The sequence below is a fragment of the Streptopelia decaocto genome, assembly GCF_964273445.1.
Source record: "Streptopelia decaocto genome assembly, chromosome: 1".
Classification (NCBI taxonomy): domain Eukaryota; kingdom Metazoa; phylum Chordata; class Aves; order Columbiformes; family Columbidae; genus Streptopelia; species Streptopelia decaocto.
The window spans coordinates 1,702,223-1,717,872 of record NC_138663.1 but is presented as its reverse complement, the minus strand read 5'-3'; the positions used below and the strand labels follow the sequence as shown (position 1 = coordinate 1,717,872).

At 48.5% G+C, this 15,650-nt stretch overlaps 1 protein-coding gene across 2 annotated transcripts in view; it reads right to left on the bottom strand.

Annotated features, from left to right (window-relative positions):
- NRF1 (nuclear respiratory factor 1) overlaps window positions 1-15,650 on the bottom strand; it is a 71,715-nt gene that overhangs the window by 31,458 nt on the left and 24,607 nt on the right. For both annotated transcript variants that reach the window (XM_082075087.1, XM_082075088.1), the window contains exons 6-9: window positions 10,915-11,073; window positions 9,251-9,445; window positions 6,175-6,276; window positions 3,413-3,570 (exon numbers count right to left, since the gene is read on the bottom strand). In XM_082075087.1, the coding sequence (XP_081931213.1) occupies window positions 3,413-3,570; window positions 6,175-6,276; window positions 9,251-9,445; window positions 10,915-11,073 (614 nt within the window). The remainder of the gene's footprint in view (window positions 1-3,412; window positions 3,571-6,174; window positions 6,277-9,250; window positions 9,446-10,914; window positions 11,074-15,650) is intronic.

Below are 15,650 nucleotides of genomic sequence, written 5' to 3'. Positions count from 1 at the left end.
CAGCTCAGGAAAGAGATTGAAGTGCTGGAGCGGGTCCAGAGAAGAGCAACACGACTGGGAAAGGGACTTGAGCACAAGCCCTATGGGGAGAGGCTGAGGGAGCTGGGCTTGTTTAGTCTGGAGAAGAGGAGGCTTAGAGCTGAGCTCAGCACTCTCTAGAACTACCTGAAGGGCAGTTCTAGCCAGGTGGGGATTGGGCTCTTCTCCCAGGCATCAGCAATAGGACAAGGGGCCGTGGGCTTCAACTCTGCCAGGGGAAATGGAGGCTGGAGATGAGAAAGCAATTCTGTGCAGAGAGAGTGGTCAGGATTGGAATGGCTGCCCAGGGAGGTGCTGGACTCACCGGCCCTGGAGGTTTTTAAACTGAGATTGGACACGGCACTCAGTGCCATGATCTAGTAAACGGACTGGAGTTGGACCAAGGGTTGGACTCGATGATCTCTGAGGTCTTTTCCAACCCAGTCGATTCTGTGATTCTGTGATTCTTACCTTCATAACCTTTTGCTTGGTACTTTACCAAAAGCTTTTGGGCAATCAAAGTAAGTTTCTGGTACAAACTGATTCTTTTGGCACTGTCACATTGGGGGTCTCTACAGATTTCAGAGCTCTATCTGTCCTTACTGATCCAGCCAGTTCACCCTGCACTGAAACTGAGGTTTTTCATTACCAGGATCACATTGGCAACTCTGTATTTAGCCAAGGAGGAGTATTTCCCCCCAGCCAAGCGGTTTAATAATTCTTTTTAACGAGTGATTGGTAGCTTAGCACGGTATTCCTCAATTTCTCAGGCCAAAGGCCCTCGCTCAGCAGCCCTGCTGGGAGAACAGCCCCTCTCAGATATTTAGGAAGGGGTGTGGATGATCCGTGCCTTCCGACACCCTCTGAGCTTCCGATGGTCGGTCGGGTATTGATTTCCTACATCACAGGCTGCATCTGGACCATCAGGTTTGATTTGTTTAATCCCCTTGGAAATCCATTTACACTTTTTCGCTTCCAAAACATCCTGTAGCAATGAGTTCCACGTTTCATTAGATGCCGCGGGAAGAAAAATTGCATTCTGGTACCCCCAAAAACTACCACCTCGGTCTGGCTGCGCAGCCCTCACCGCTGGTATTGTGAGGAACAGAAAAGAACTGCTTTCCTCACGATTTCATAGACCTCCAGTAATGTCCTTCCCAAATGGAAGAGCCATAGTCCACTCACTGTGCAAGGACTCCTCCTGGCTTCTGATCATGCTCATCCTTTCTAGATTTTTCTAAATATGAGACATCTGTTGGAGTGGAGTGACCATTTCTCACGTTATTCAAGACGTAGCCACACTGTGAGTTAGTCCAGGGGCCTAATCCTGGCTTGCTCGCTGTGCCTTTCCCTATAATTCCTAATATTCAACTTTTGACTATATCTGCTCAGCAGCGGGGATTGGACTAGATGATCTTTTGAGGTCCCTTCCAATCCCAAACATACTGTGATACTGTGATTCTTGGAGGGCAGTGCCCTGAATGCTTTCTGAATGGTAACAGGTAGCATCGCTAGCTCCTCACAGGAGATATTTCACTGTATATGTCTAATTTTGCATTTACTGACATCTTATTTTATTTGCCATTTAGCGGCACAGCGTCCTTCAGGTTTCTCCAGACCTTTTGGTTACCTTTTACCTACCTCTGGAGACCTACGGCTCATCACCCAATTATTCCAAAGGCACCTCCTTCCTGCAGCTGAATCTCCCACCCTTTCTGACCTTAATGAACTAAGAAAGTAGGTGTTTTCTTTAGCGCTTCTTGCGGAAAAAGAGATTGAAGAAGCAACCCAGGAGCTTCCCCTAGCATGCTTTTCCTTACTGTGCTGCTCATTCTGTGTAGAACAATTGACTCAAGTTCCCACTCGTTTTTTCTCTTTCCTGATTTTGTGCTTAGATGCTGTTGACTTTCCAGCTGTATTCACACAGGGTGTATCTCCATTTCTAACCAGCCCCTCTGTCTCTCAGAGTAGCTCCTAAAAAACTGTCACTGCACCAGAATATTTTCTTCTTCTGTCTTTTTCCCCTTTGGCTCATCTCTCTTCCAAACCTACAGCTACGTGGAGGAAATTACACTGCAGGAAAACCAACTACAACACAGCCACCATGGGATAAACCATTTAATTTACTGGTGCAACCCTGCTTCGCCGACTTCACTCAGCATTTATTTGCATCTACTTGCATGGTTGCATCCCTGAAAATAATCACGATCTGCAGCATAAAAGCTTTTTCCATTTACAGCGCGCTCCACAAACATTAACTGCTTCAAATCAATGGATTCATTACCCACCTCCACTTTGTCCTCTTTAACTAGAGGTCTAATACTTCCCATCCTCAAACCTGACAGAGGATTCCGAGATCACAGAATCATAAAATACCAGCTTGGAAGGGACCACAAGGATCATCTGGTCCAACCTTTCTCTTTATTAAGGATTCATAATTGCTTAAGCTCATACAGGAAAAGGAACAGCTCGTTGCGAACTTCAGACCTAAAACTAGTAGCGATGGGATGAAATTAAAATCAAAAGCCCACTGATGTTCTAGTCAAGAAAAACCCATAGAAAAACCTATTGCCTGGAAATGTACAGGATAAATTCCTGCAAGTTGGATTCCAAGAGATGAGTTTTTTCCTGCAATTCCACGCCTAGTGACTTTAGCTGTTCTTCTTATGGTGTCCTAAAAAGTTCACTGGTTTTTAAAAGGCAATTTTACAGTGAAATTATTAGTAAAAAGCCTACTTAACCAACCTCACATGGTAGTACAAAAGAACATAACTATGGACCTGAATCTGGAGCACAAAGAGAAGAAACAGTTCTGGGTGTGTTCGTGACTCAACTGCAACAGCAATTTGGAAGCAAGATGCTGAATGGCCCCAAGATCAAGGTGAGCAATTTAGTCATTTGTGTATAAAAAAGGTCTTAGAGCTTTGCTCTGACCATCAGCTGGGTGGACTTGTGCCTTGTCCTAACCCACAGCTGCTTCTAGACCGAAATCCTGATCTGAATGAGGAAAATATTTTGTCTACACCTCAGCAGTGTGAAACTTCCCATGTCGCTGGGGCCGACGCTGTGTCTTTTAGTAAGAAAGCATTAATAATACCGAAGGAGACCCAGATCAGAATATTTAACAGGTGCTATTAGCACATCACGACTCTTACTTGCTTGGCAAGCTCACTTCTGTAACTGGACCCTTGCTGTACAAATAAGATCATTTACAGGGTAGAGTTACTACCTCTCTTTTCCTCTTTTAGGAAATTTCCATGTCAGTGTTCTCCTGTGGTTACAGTGGAGATCGCAAACTGTCCTGCAGACACCTGGACACAGGAATTTGCTAAGGAAAAGTCCCTACTAGGACTTTACACAGCGGTTTTTGCATCGCTAAAGTGAAAAGCCGTACCTGTTGAGTGCCATGGTAACAGTTGCTCCTTGTTGCATCTCCTGAGATGCTGCCACCGCTGCTTCTGCTAACGATGCCACCGCCTGCGTGGCCTCCGATGCCTGCGTCGTCTGGATGGTCATCTCACCCCCCTGTAGCGTCGCCCAGTTCTGCTCCACCTACGGGGAAAAACACAAAGAAAGGCCTTAGGGTAGGATGTTATCCCAGGAACGCATGGTTGCTTCCTAAAGTGAAAGGGCCAGAGAGTTTCAAGAGGTTTTTGCAGAATCCTGCATGTGCTCTGGGGAAAAAAAAGGAGGAAGCCTGAGATCCACCTGAGCACATCGCTGGAGTGAGTTTCTCCAGTGAGCCCATGGTTTTAGTTGCTGTTCTCCACATGTTCAACCTCCAAACATCTTTTCACGCACATGGAAAGAGCAACCCATAAATATCTGCGAAGCTCCTCAATCTCCCACAAATCCCTCTTGTCCAGCCACCTTTGCCACAAAAGGGGACAGTGCTGGTCACTGGTGTGTTCAGATCACCGCCTGCCAGCCTGGGCGCTTCGTTATATTAAACAGCTGCATTTCTGCGGTGCTGGAAACCCAACGTGGATCACGTCCTCCAGGGAAACAGGCTGTGCTTGTCCCCCTGTTTTGATTTCTCTGCACCAATCTGTTGCCATTTTGGGGAACAGTCCATGCTCCCATTCAGGATTTATTGGTACAGCACTTCTGAACTTGGGTGGGTTTGAGCCAACTGGAATTTCTTTGTGTTGCAGCAATATACTTGATAACAAAAGGTGTCAGATGGAAAATGTTCATCTATTTCGGGTACTTTCAATTCCCTTACTTCAGACCTTTATGCAGACAGGTTTCATATCACTCGAAGTTCAGGCTCGGTTGCTCGTTTTCCACCTTGCCCACATTTCTCCATTTGGGAGTTCACAGCTCATGAGATAATGAGTGTACAGCCACAAAATCCACCAGGATGTGAACTAGAAATATGCATTGGACCAAATAACCTAAAGAAGTGGAGGATGCTGTTGTGCTTTCACTCACATCTTCTATCACACACTCCTCAGCAGCTGCCAATCTGGTTTTCCAGCATTTGCACGGGTGCTCAGCACAGTTTTCCAACCATCCACAGCTGCCTGACGTTCAAGGCACCTTCACTGGCCTGTGCCCAGAGCTGCACTGGGCAAAAGGATCCAAAGCATGGAGGAAGCAGCGAGCATTGCAAAAAGGAGAAAGGAAGCTCATTTTAGACAAGGCAACATCTTCTAGGAAAGAAGTTTGAGCGCCCAGAGAGGAAGAACTTGCAGACGGTAAAGATTTGAAGAGTCGGATTGAGTTTGTGAGCATCCCTGCTCCGCGCTGATAAGCATCCTATAAACACATCCATTAACTCCAAAGTAACTCAAATCTTCACACAGCAAGAGATAGCAGGACAAAAACACCCCCAGAGAGGCTGCCGGCAAGCTGTGCGTCTGTGTGTGCAGAGAAACAGCACCCATCCCCAAAGCAAGTTTATTTTGTCCAAGGTAATGCTCAGATACTCCTTTCATGTTAGGAATTAGATGCCTGTGTTCCCCTGATCTCTATTTGTGCCTTTGAAAAATTTCTTGCCGATCTCAAGAGATACAACTGGCTCCTGAAAACCCAGAACGGGCACAGCTGGGCAAGGGAAAGGAAAGTTTCAAGATCACGGCCCCGGAGCCGGTTTATGACGGGTCTGAGGTGGAAACGGGGTCTGGAGGAGCAACGCTGTTCTGTGCTGCCACCTCTCGCTGCGAAAGCACAATCCAGGTAGAGCCGCCCAGAGCGCGTCGCCCCCGCACACACTGTGCGGCCAGAAATTCCAGCGTGCAAAGGGGCACGAAGCGACCTGCAGACGGGTTTAAACATGGGTTGGGTGGCAGAAAAGAGGGTAAAAAGATATTTGTAGTCTTGAATGAATGTTCCTTAAACACACACAATAAAACCGTTACTACTCAATTAAAAAAAAGTGGGAAAATAAATGTTTGCAAATTCGAGTGTTCAGATTTAAGGGTTGAAACGGTCTGATTGATCCTCGACAGAAACAACTTTGCAATGTCGCAAAGAAGAGGAAACTTTCCCAGTAAACGGAACAGTAACTCCACGGTATCTCCTGCTGTCTCTGCGCTGCTGTGCGTTTATCCAGCTTCTCTGGGATTTACCTGCAAACCTCCCCAAAAGCTGCGGCAAAGGGAACAGCCCCATTTCATCCAGAGGTCAGCGCCCAAAGGCTCAGAGGGTTCGCCCACAGCCCTGCAATATCCTTTGGATCCACAGGCTCAGAACACCCCAGGCATCGCCCCCAGCTCCGAACTGACAACCAAGCACCCACAGAACGGTTATTCGACATGAAAACACAAACGTGTACGTGCGTATGTTGTTAAGTCTCTGTTACAGCAGATCATAGAATCATTTTGGTTGGAAAAAACCTTTAAGATCATCAGGTCCAACCAACAAAATAAATAATATATAGGAAATATTTTTTTAAAAAAGTACGAAATACGGAAAGGAGGCTTCCACCATAATTGCATTTGTGCAGTTCTGAGTTAAAATAACAACAGTTCAGCACTTTCTACAGGAAATTTTATAAATTCTTACATTCAAATGTATGTTAACCCTTAACACAGCACCAAGGAAGGCTTGGTGTCTCCTGGGACCACATAATTCTAGTAAATATTGAAGTTTACAGAAGTTGAGATAGGATAGTTCTGGTTTGTGCCCCACGAACACGACCCAGGTCCTCACCTCTCCATCAGTCACCGCAGAATAATTGACTTGTGCGACGGTCACTGTGGTGGGCAGCTCTGAGGCATCGGCCAGCGTGGCAACGGTAGCACCGGTGCCAACCTGCGGAAAGCCACAAAACGCCGTTGAACACATTGGTCAGTGCAGGAAAACGTCCACAGAATTCAGACAAAGGGATGCTCAAATGTTCTTATGTTAAAAAGCATCGCACCCACAGAGAATAATAATTACTAATAACAGTAATTACAGAGCTCACAGAAAATACTACCACCGAATGGTCCTGGATCAGGACACCCTGCACATCAATCACTATTTATAATGCTCCCATTCACTGGGTCTCTCATCTCCAGGCACCTCCAGTTCACAGTATCACAGTATGTTTGGGATTGGAAGGGACCTCAAAAGCTCATCCAGTCCAATCCCCCTGCTGGAGCAGGAACGCCCAGGTGAGGTCGCACAGGAACATGTCCAGGCGGGTTGGAATGTCTGCAGAGAAGGAGACTCCACAACCCCCCTGGGCAGCCTGGGCCAGGCTCTGTCACCCTCACCGAGAAGAAGTTTTTTCTCAAATTTAAGTGGAACCTCTTGTGTTCCAGCTTGATCCCATTACCCCTTGTCCTATCATTGTTTGCCACCGAGAAGAGCCTGGCTCCATCCTCCTGACACTCACCCTTTATATATTTATAAACATTAATAAGGTCCCCCCTCAGTCTCCTCTTCTCCAAACTAAAGAGCCCCAGCTCCCTCAGCCTTTCTTCATAAGGGAGATGCTCCACTCCCTTAATCATCTTTGTTGCCCTGCGCTGGACCCTCTCCAGCAGTTCCCTGTCCTGCTGGAACTGAGGGGCCCAGAACTGGACACAATATTCCAGATGTGGTCTCCCCAGGGCAGAGTAGAGGGGAAGGAGAACCTCTCTCGATCTACTAACCACCTCCCTTCTAATACACCCCAGGATGCCATTGGCCTTCCTGGCCACAAGGGCCCAGTGCTGGCTCATGGTCATCCTGTTGTCCACCAGGACCCCCAGGTCCCTTTCCCCTACACTGCTCTCTAATATGTAATTTCCCAACCTATTCTGGAACCTGGGGTTGTTCCTGCCCAGATGCAGGACTCTACACTCTCCCTTGTTACATTTCAGTTCACCCTCAATACCCCATCGCCTTTGGAAATTACCTTTTCCCCATTTAACAGCTGGGAAAAGACAAAGGTAGGGAGATGTGCAGCTTTGTTTCTAAGGAGAATTAAATAGAAATATAAGAAAGTCAGTGGGATCTCAGGTGCCCAGCACCTCAAAAAACACTACTCAAAGGGCAAATGTACGTTAGCAGGTGAGCAAACAGAACCAGCCTGGCGAGTAACCACCTCTGAAAAGCTTTTGTGTGGGGGAAAAAGAAAACACACAAACAAAACCAAACATGTTTTTACCTTCATGGTTGTGAGGTGAGAACAATCAACAGAAAACGATGTTTGGGACTGCACTAAAAACATGATGCTCAAGAGGGACAAACCATGGGCCAGTTCAGCACGAGGGCAGAGGTGGTTTGGGGGCAGGGACACGGGGGAAACCGAGGCTCAAATCCCACACCCACGAGGAGCTTTTGGGAAGTTTCAAGAAAGGACTTCAATTTCTGGTATTCCTGAGCTGCCAGAACCTGTTCCCCCCCACAAGGAATGCACAGAGAACAGCAGAACCACTGAGCCTGAACGCGGCCCCTTCTGCCTCGAATCCCCCTCTGTACCATGGTACAGAGGCATCGTTACCCCAGGGAGCGTCATGAGGATAAATATATTTGGTGTGATATATATATTGTACTTGAGGTGTAAGATGAAGAACATGGGGCACAGAAATACCGCATGCCATAGATTAAGCTGTTTCCTGCCATTAAGGAAAGGCGGCCCCGCCACCTCTCCTCCCATCACTCCATCCCGTCGCCACCACAGGCATTGTGTGGCCACATCATTAATCGTACTTTTTATAAATGGGTTCATTAAACTCAGTTCAGATCCCTTGACCAAATAGATACAGAAATGCTTGTATTGCCACAACAGGAGAACGAGGGATGGGAGTGGGGAAGAGAGAGGACGAGACTGGTTCTTTGGGTGGGAGCATTGGGTTAATGAGCCTGTGGGCTAAGACACACAGATAAAGACAAAATTCCTGAAGGACAAGTCAAGCTACCAAAAGGAGTTTGCTCTAAACCACCTCCCTGATGCGGCAACTTGATCCCAAGCCTGCCATGATGGGAATGGACAAGCTGGAGAACTGGGCCCATGTGAATCTTGTGAGGTTCAACAAGGCCAAGTGCAAGGTCCTGAACATGGGTCACGTCAAGCCCTGGTATCGACCCAGGCTGGGGATGGAGGGATGGGGAGCAGCCGCCAGGAGAAGGAATTGGGGTGCTGAGGGGTGAAAGATGGAACATGAGCTGGCAACGTGTGCTTGCAGCCCAGAAATCAACCGTATCCTGGGCTGTGTGATCAGCAGCGTGAGTAGCAGGTCAGGGAGGGGATCCTGCCCCTCTGCCCCGCTCTGCTGAGACCCCCCTGCAGTGCTGGTCCAGCTCTGGGTCCTCAGCACAGGACACACATGGACCTGCTGGAGAGGGGCCAGAGGAGCCACAGGAATGACCTGAGGCTGGAACAGCTCTGCTGGGGACAGGCTGAGAGAGTTGGGGTGTTCAGCTGGAGAACAGAAGCCCCGAGGAGACCTTAGTGCAGCTCTTCCGGACTTAAAAGGGACCCATACGAAAGATGGGGACAGACTTTTGAGCAGGGCCTGTTGTGATAGGACAAGGGGTGATGGTTTTAAACTAAAGGAGGGAGATTCAGGCTGGACGTGAGGAAGCAATTGTTGTCCCTGAGGGTGGTGAGAGCCTGGCCCAGGTTGGCCAGAGAGGTGGTGGATGAACCATCCCTGGAGACATCCCAGGCCAGGCTGGACGGGGCTCTGAGCAACCTGAGCTGGTGAAGATGTCCCTGCTCATGGCAGGGGGGGCACTGGGGGAGCTGGGAAGGTCCCTTCCAAGCCAAACTAGTCTATGATTCTAAGCTTCTAAGCTGGAGAGTTTCACTCACCTGGATGAGGGAGACGGTGCCATCGGGGTTACTGAAGGTTTGTACCACGGTTTGTGAGGGCACCAGGTGTGCTATACTGTGTGTGGTCGTCGTCTGCTGCGTCTGCTGATCCTCGAACGCGTAGAGCAGGTCTTCACGCCCGTGCTGCTTGTAGCAGTTCTTCACGATCGTCCGCAACGCTTGGGTCCATGACACCTACCAGCAGAATCAAAAGGAGCGAAGAGTCAGCGTAAAGAAACATTCTGAACAACTGTGGTGCTTCCGCTATTATGATTTGCCTGCTTATCTTTACTGGGCTTTATTGGGTGGTTTTCAACAAATTCTTGAACCAAAAAAAGGCCCCAAATACCTAATTCCTCTCTTCTCATCCCCCACTTTCCCCAAGACTCAGAAACCACTTTGGAGAGCGATTGAATTTCTGCGTACAGACACAAAACGGGCGCAGCTGGGCAAGGGAAAGGAAAGTTTCTCAGTGAAATGTTTCACCGGCTTTCAAGGAATTCTAACGAAGGAATTGCGGCTGACAAGTAGAAAACCCATGTAGGAAAACACCGTCTGCCACAGCACCATTCCCAGCCCCACCAGACCCACATCAGTCCTGCCCCTTGCTGGACTTTCTTTGATTATCTCTGTGACGGGCTGGTAGAAACATCATCTGCACACGGTATCCACGGCCGTAACTGATACCCAAGACTTTTTCACCCAGTTCTCTCATTTTTTCCTGGCTCCACCGCACATTTTTGACCACCTCCCTCTCAGTACAAAGGTCCCTGCTGCTCAGGACGGGACAGAATCCCTTCAAAGGCTTCAAGAGGCTGTGACACAGACTCTACACTAAGCGACCTGCATATTCAGAGAGCAGACTTGTCTTAGGCTGGGTAGGCTGCTTTGTAAGGCCAAAGCGATGAGCAGGTTCTGCAGCCAGAGAAAAGAGCACCCACTGCAGAAAGAGACGTGGTTCCAATACCCGCTCGTCACACGACCCCGGCAGGGACAGAGCAGATTGAGTTACGCCTCTCTCATCTCATTGTCTTCCCAGGCTGAATGTCTAACAAGAAGGCACGGAAGGGCTGATGTTGTAGTTTCTTCTATCACTTGAGGGGAAAACTATTCCCACAAAAATGGGTTGCAAGCCCTGTGCTCCATTTGAAGGTGGGAGACATAGAATCTTCCATAGGATGGAAGAGACCCTCAAGATCATTGAGACATTGTCACCACCCCATGTCCCTGAGAACCTCATCTACATGCCTTTTAAAGCCCTCCGGGGATGGTGACTCCAGCACTGCCCTGGGCAGCCTGTTCCAATGCCCCACAGCCCTTTGGGGAAGAAATTGTTCCCCACATCCAACCTCAACCTCCCCTGGCGCAACTTGAGGCCGTTTCCTCTGCTCCTGGCGCTTGTTCCTGGGGAGCAGAGCCCGACCCCCCTGGCTCCAAGCTCCTTTCAGGCAGTTCAGAGATCAGAAGGTCTCCCCTCAGCTCCTGTTCTCCAGCTGAACCCCCCAGGTCCCTCAGCCGCTCCATCACACTTGTGCTCCAGCCCCTCACCAGCTCCGTTCCCTTCTCTCCACTCGCTCCAGCACCTCAAGGCCTTTCTTGGCATGAAGGGCCCAAAACTGCCCCCAGGATTGGCGGTTTGGCCTCACGACATGAGAGATACGCACCCGCTGCTTCTGCTCATCTGTGCGGACGTCGCTGCGAACGTTGGCCCAGGGAATGTCCTCAGGCCACCAGATGGGTTTGCAGCTTTCCTTGCCCCAGCCTGGCTTCCCACGACCCGTGGAATACTTCAGCATCTCGGGGATGAAAGCTCGTAGCTGTGCCTGGAACAAACGGCATACGAGAGTTGAAAATTGTTTCATGAATTCATATCTCTGCACTATACACCTCAAAAGTACCAGAATTATTACATTTAACTCCCATCCTGTTGGAACTGTCAACTGGAAGAGGCCTCAATGCCTAAAGAAAATGAAGAAATACTTTACTGTCTTCTCCCAAGACTGAGCTGGGAACAGCTGAGCAGCATGTGGAAGAGCAAAACTAAAATTACATCAGCCAATTGCAACAATAAGGTACAAACACACACTGTATTAACACAATATTCATGGTTCAAACGCTACCGTACAGAAAACAACCACACTCAGCGTCCCCACAGGAACTGAGATGTGAGTTGACGTACATTTTACAGAGATGCTGCGATGAGGATGGAGCTTCATTGAGCCGCTTGGGTGTAAAAAGCACAGTATCACACATACATTTCTCTACCCCCGCAAAATATAACACACACTGGACTAATTTTCTGGATCTATTTTAAATTTTTGTCAGAGTGGACAACCTGGTATTACTTCTTAGCGCACACAAACACTGGTCAACTAGTGACCACCTTTGCCAGCAGGAGATAATACCTTAAAAATAGACTTATAAAGCAAACTGAGCAGATTTGCCACCAAGAGCAAGTCATATCCGCAGTGTTATCCAAGACAATACAAAACTCAGAGGGTTTTAGGAAACTTTTGGGGTTTGTACTGGGTGCTCGGCCTCAGGAAAAGGCTGGTTCGGGAAGAGAAGCAGAGCTCACGACCACATAAGGCGGAGAAAACCTTATTAACTTAAAGCTAAATAGCTGTGTTTAAGAACATCTCCCTGCACCCTTTCACAGACTGCGGGTTGTCCCCGTGGTCTCTGCAAAAATGCCTAAGGCCACTAAGAACGATGCTAAAAGCGCTGGGATCTGTGGATGCTTTTTCGGACACAGGACCGCTCCTCAAAGCCAGAGCCCAGCTGGGAGACGTAACACGGGCCCCAGTTTACACAGCTAAATAGAAAAATTGAAGTGTGCTCTGGTTAAAAGAAAACAATTTCTTTGTATGCGCGATTTACTACATTACATGCAGTTTGCAGCAGTGGCTGGGGACTTTAACGGCAATAAAAATCCAGTATATGTGTGAGGCCATATAGCGTATCTGCTGCACACCCTAGAAGAATCTCTCTTGCTCAGAGCTGTATTTCAGTTCCTCCACCCCATGGACATCCTGAACCACCTCAGAAAAGCTCTGTCAATTACAAATGGGAGCACACCAAAATAAATCACTTGGGTGCCTTTTTGCCCAGCCCAGGTCAAGCCTGTCCACGATGCACCTTCCACCGCAGGCCCAGCGCTGAAATGCTCCCCGGTCCCCATTTATTCCAATTCCTAATGGCTCTGAGTTGCCTGGTGCAAAAACAGTTAAAAGCTCCTTTGCTGAATTGCGATCTGCAAGCCACGCTCCTTGTTACCAGCTGGATTAATTACTGGTCCCAGGGAGTTCAGCGGCTCAGGCTACTCAAGGCACTTGTTAAGGAGGGTTTGGCTTTAATCCGCCAGGGAGACAATCAGCGGCGCTACAACCTGCTCCACGCGAGGACTTCTCTAATTAGTGCTGTAACGAGGTCTTGCTCCGGCAGCACAGGCTACGGCACCGAGACAAAGACCCTGCAGCTCTCAGGGTGCAACCACTTCATTCTGCTACTCCAGCCACGAACCACCCGAAAATCAAACCTCTGCTAAAGCAAAAAACCCAGCAGTTCACTCTGATTTACAGAAGAAGCAGCTTTGGAAAGACTCGTATAATTGTTTTGAGAGAAACTTTAAGAAATGTTTCTTAACATTTGTCAAACTCAAGTGTTAGTGGTAAGGAGCTAATCCTGATTTTACCATTTGCAATGGCCCAAAGCAGAGACAACTGCACCCCAGAGCTGGGAATAACAAGTTGTCCTGCGTGCGGAGCGCCCAGAAACGCTCCGACCTTAAGGTTTACACCTTGCTAAGGAAAGTGGTTTTTAAAAGGGAGCAAAACACTTGCTGGGAACTTTCCACCTGTCGCACAGCTCGGCCTCAGGATCTCCAAAAAGCAAAGTCGAGTCCACCCAGGGCCTCGGCTGCACCTCCAAGTGCAAGAGAGCAAAGCAGCAATTGCAACAAAGCTCCCAGGTATTCTCTTCACTGGCTCTTCTTTTTGCAACAGCCGATTTTAGTCTCAATGTTCTTTAAGTGCAAAAAGCTGGAGGTGCTGTGGGTTTCCCCATGGAAGTGTCTGCTCATGGATTTACTCTTTATGCAAATATTTCTTGTCTTCCACTCTGCAACCACGGTTAAGTCATAAGAATGAGTGACTTGCTCTCATGTTCCAGAGGGGCAGAGCCGGGGACCAGGCTGTCTCGCTCAGGATCACCATCCAGCAGGGTTTGGAGATCTGAGTGCTGGACATGGCTGCTTGTTCTTGCTGGAATCGCACAATCATTTGGGTTGGAAGAGACCCTCAAGGTCATCAAGTCCAACCATAATGCAGCCCTGTCCCTGCCCCATGTCCTGAGAACCTCATGTCCGTCTGTCCAACCCTCCAGGGCTGGTGACTCCAGCACTGCCCTGGGCAGCCTGTTCCAATGCCCCACAGCCCTTTGGGGGAGAAATTGTTCCCCACATCCAACCTCAACCTCCCCTGGCGCAACTTGAGGCCGTTTCCTCTGCTCCTGGCGCTTGTTCCTGGGGAGCAGAGCCCGACCCCCCCTGGCTCCAAGCTCCTTTCAGGCAGTTCAGAGATCAGAAGGTCTCCCCTCAGCTCCTGTTCTCCAGCTGAACCCCCCAGGTCCCTCAGCCGCTCCCATCACACTTGTGCTCCAGCCCTGAGGTGATTTCTTGAGCCCTGAGGTGATCCCGCCACCCTGGCGCCGCCATTTTGAGCCCTGAGGTGAGGGGCCCAAATCTGCCCCCAGGATTCGAGGCACGATGCAGACTCTGAGCTTAAATGCTGTGACAGCCGGCAGCTGCCGGTCCCCACATCCCACCTCTGACCGGGACCAGAAGGCAGCACCGGTAAGGCCCAGCGATGGGGTCCAGCACTGCAGATGGCCCCTGCCCCTCCATGGAGAGGAGTTTAGCGACCTTCTTCCAGCACCCGGCTTCTCCTACATACAAACTATCATGCACATCAAGATATCTGCTGTTTGTGCTAAAGCTTTTTGCAGGGCAGCACGTAAACAGACATCAAGATGATTTTTGAGAGGCCCAGATCAACCTTGGTGGCTTGTATAAGCAGCCTGCAAGTCATAATGGCACATTAAGTTTAAAAAAAAGCCAGATTAAAGCACAAATCACCTGTTCAGAAAAGCATAAACAAATTCTAGTGACCTCAACGAGAGCCGACCGTAGCATTGACCTCAGCGCTGCCCAATCTGACTCCTTAATCATATCAGCGAGAGCGAGTTTAAGGGCAAGCTCAGCTCTGACGTGTAGTGTCAACGTAGCCAAAGTCCATAAAACAACGAGATTTCTCCGTGTAACAGCTGCGGGGTAAAAGCCCCACCGCAAAACATTGGTTTGCTCTGCACAAAGTGGGTGACGCTCTCCATTCGCATCTTTGCTCAGGCTAGCGAAGGTTTTATTTCCCTCAAGACCACAAGGGAAGCAGAGCAATTAAAAGGAGTTATTTTCATCTCCTTGTTGAGGTGCTAATGCCTCTTCCCACAGCTGCTGGAAGCAGAGGCCTCGTTTTTCCCCTCCCTGTCACACACCTCTTAATTGTGCTGCCCAGTTTATACTGACAAATATTTCGGTTTCCCATAGGGCTTTGTGAAACTTAGTTGAAAAAGCTCATTTCTTGTTAACAAAGGATATTGGCAGCTCTGCGAATCAAGGTTCCTACAAACAAACGGTGGCATCTCCAGCAGCACAACAGGTTGTAGTGACGTGGGAGTCAGAGTTGTTATCCACGCTCTCAAACTAATTTATTTCAAATGCAACTGTGGCAAAAAAAAAACAAAACAAAACCAGCATGGTGTCCTCATCGTGATCAGCATATATGTGTTTCCATTCTATTTAAAGTTTGTCCCCCAAGTCTGGAAAAACAGGGTGTTTCAAAAAGATGGACCCAACATGGTTACAATTACACATAAATTTACAAATGAGTTCTCAAGTTTTAGTAACCGTTTTAGAAATGCTCTATGTTCCCTCCACAGACTGTAAGAGTTTCGTTCACGGGCGGTTCGTGGTTGCAGAGATATAGTGATTTCAAATTGGGTCCATCTTTTTGAAACACCCCATCTATGGCAGCTGGAGGATTTCAGTAACAAAATAATCTCCTAAATACCACATGCCCCGTTTTACCCCTTGAAAATTTTCCAAGGAGACCTACTGGGTTGTGAAAATCCATGCAGGAGTCTGCAGACCTGTCCGTTCAACCCAGTGCTGTGTCCTCCAGTGGCCTGGGGTCATTCCAGGATCTCAAAAAAATGTTTAAAGACATTTATAAAATATCATCTCTGTATAATTTACAGGGAAACTGAAGCTGGGCTAACTGGGACAGCGATGGTCGGCCAAACGGGGCACGAAGAGCAGGGGTTCTGTCCATATAGCTCAGGAGAA